A 2,545-nucleotide genomic window follows, 5' to 3' on the forward strand; every position below is an offset into this window, starting at 1 on the left:
ATGGCCAATAGACAGTGGCACTTTCTGTCACTATGTACTGCCCTGGTACTTCTCTTGTTCTCTCTGGGAGGCGAGGCTGCTCCCTTGGGTCAAGTAACGGACTACGTTTTCCGCGGAGACGACAGAGACCCAACTGCAATCAAGAAAACAGGGGGATTCAAGCCCACAGAGAACACATACAACGACCAGCTCGCATTCAGCCTTCATGCACACATTGATCATACCCAGGGCGATACCGCTTATGTTTCGACCTCCAAGTCGTTCGGCGTAGCAGTGCAGTTTGCCACGACTGGCGGCTGGGTTTACCGTGTCCATCGCCTTGGAAACATGATCGACACCAATGCGGCACTTCGCGACCCCCCGGCCGAAGAGCAGCAAGAGTTCGCTGCGTTGGGCGGTGTTCCGTATGATGCGATTGAAGGCTGGTGGCAAGTCCCAAATACCTTGGATGTTCCTGAATTTTCTGAAGACCAGGCAAAGGAGCTCGACCGAGACTATGCGGCAAAATACCAGAGCAACTTCATCCAGAACCCGGATTTTAACTTTGACAAATACAAAAATGAGCAAGTCCAGGGGCCTGGAGAAGACGTGGATGTACTTGCTTCGATGCCCGAAGAGGACCCGAACAAATGGGACGACACATACTGGGAAGGGCTCCGGAATACTGAATTTAAGAACTCAGCTCTGAGCTTTATGAACAAACATGCTTCTAGTCTCGGGTGGAAAGCCAACCAGCAGTTCCCCTTGGCCCTGTGGGAGGAGGGCAGCGGCGAGCCGCCAGCCAAGAAGCCCAAGGTCGAGGAAACCGCAGGACCATCGGGGCAAACTGTGCCTGCATCAACCGCCCCAAAGTACGTCTTCTACGGCGACTACCTGTGGCCGGCCGAGGCCAAGAGACAAGGCGGATTCCTCACGCCGGCCGACTCCCTGGCTACCATCAGGAACCCACCAGTTACGGCATATACTCTGAACACGCATCTGAACAGGGACAAGCTCAAGCTTCACCCTGAGACCTATTTCGTCGCGGCGCACCAAACCTTTGGAGCTGCTGCAAAGGAAGCCGTAAAGAAGGCAGCAAAATTTGGCGGACAGTTTGACCCCGTGGTTTACTTGGTTCACGCTACTCCACACATGTTCAAGGTTGGCAATGAGCTGGCCGTCCCAGGAGGCATGGTTTGGGGGCAGGTCAGGGGCTGGACGCAGGTACCACGCGACTATGCGCTCCCTGAAAAGACCCCGAAGAGTAAGCAGGAGCTGCACGAGCATTTCGAGAAGGCGTACAAGGCCAAGCCCAAGGTCGTCTTCCAGAAGAACCCAGACTACGATTCTAAATTTGACCAGTATACCGCTACAGAAAAGGAGCAGCCTCAACTTCTAGGCTCGAGAAAGGCCTCGCGTGAGCTCACCAACTTTATGAAGGAACATGGATCGGCGGTAGGCTTCCAGGACAAGTTCCCCCTGTTCACAGCGCCCAAGGTCATCACCGGCGAAGCTTCTGCCGCAGCAAAGAATGTAGAGCCTGCGCCCCATGAAGAAGAAGGCGTGCTTGAGCAGGTGTGGGACTTCGTCAAGGAACATGCCGTGGCGATAGCCCTCCTCCCCGCGGTTGCTGCGCTCAACTTGATTCCTGGCGTGGGAGAGGTGGCGGATGCTTTGGAATTCGCGGCTTTGAGCACCGAGGCGGCTGAGGGCACGGGGCTGGTTCTTGAGGGCACAGCGGCACTTGAAGAGGGCGCTGTCATAGGGGAAGAAGGCACCGTGGCAGTCGAAGAAGGCGCAACCACTGTTGAAGAAGACGTGGCAACTGTTGAGCAGCCTGACAAGGAACTGGAACTGCCCGACGTGCCGACTGATCCGATAGAGGAGGACCTGAATCTTCCTGACGTGCCGACTCATCCGATAGAGGAGGACCTGAATCTTCCTGACGTGCCGACTCATCCGATAGAGGAGGACCTGAATCTTCCTGACGTGCCTACTGACCCGATAGAAGTGCCGGAGGCGGTGCCGGCTGATAAGGTAGCTTTGAAGGCCGACTGATTCTGCTAAGATGAAGTCTTATTGTTGCACGGAAAAGGCCCAACACAGGGGCTTTGCCGACAAAGGACCTATTGGTTACATAGATTGAACACGTGCCCGGGCAAGAACCTAGGCACGAGCGTTCTCTTCATGTATAGATAGTGGTTATTGTTCCCCTTCTTGCCCTTGGAAAACCAAGGACCTTGACACTCGTTGATAGTATCTTTGAATTTGAACCTTTTGTTCCAAGCCTAAAATCGTACCCTTGTCACACTTTTTCAATGCAATAGTTATTATCCAAGTACTGCCTCGAAGGCAGCAGTACTATAGCAAGTATTTAGTTTTATTTTACCTTTTAAAATACTACGCTACCCCTTGTATGGTAGAGCTGTAAGTACAAGGAGTAGAATTATCTAAAAGCTAGGAGTTTTTAGGCTAAGTAATTATTAAGTTATTATTATTTAGTTTATTATATAATTATATAAAGCTATAATTTTTTTTATATAAATTTTATATAAGAACTTATTAT

The 2,545-nt window shown here is 51.6% G+C and overlaps 1 protein-coding gene across 1 annotated transcript; it reads left to right on the plus strand.

Annotated features, from left to right (window-relative positions):
• Window positions 1–2,037, plus strand: MAA_10371 (Heat-labile enterotoxin, A chain; the record flags this gene model as incomplete). The annotated part of the gene is made up of 1 exon (XM_007828369.1): window positions 1–2,037. One exon carries the CDS (start codon window positions 1–3, stop codon window positions 2,035–2,037), a length of 2,037 nt encoding a protein of 678 aa, XP_007826560.1.
• Between the last annotated feature and the right edge of the window lie 508 nt (window positions 2,038–2,545).

The sequence above is a fragment of the Metarhizium robertsii genome, assembly GCF_000187425.2.
Source record: "Metarhizium robertsii ARSEF 23 chromosome Unknown MAA_Scf_33, whole genome shotgun sequence".
NCBI classification, from domain to species: Eukaryota; Fungi; Ascomycota; class Sordariomycetes; order Hypocreales; family Clavicipitaceae; genus Metarhizium; species Metarhizium robertsii.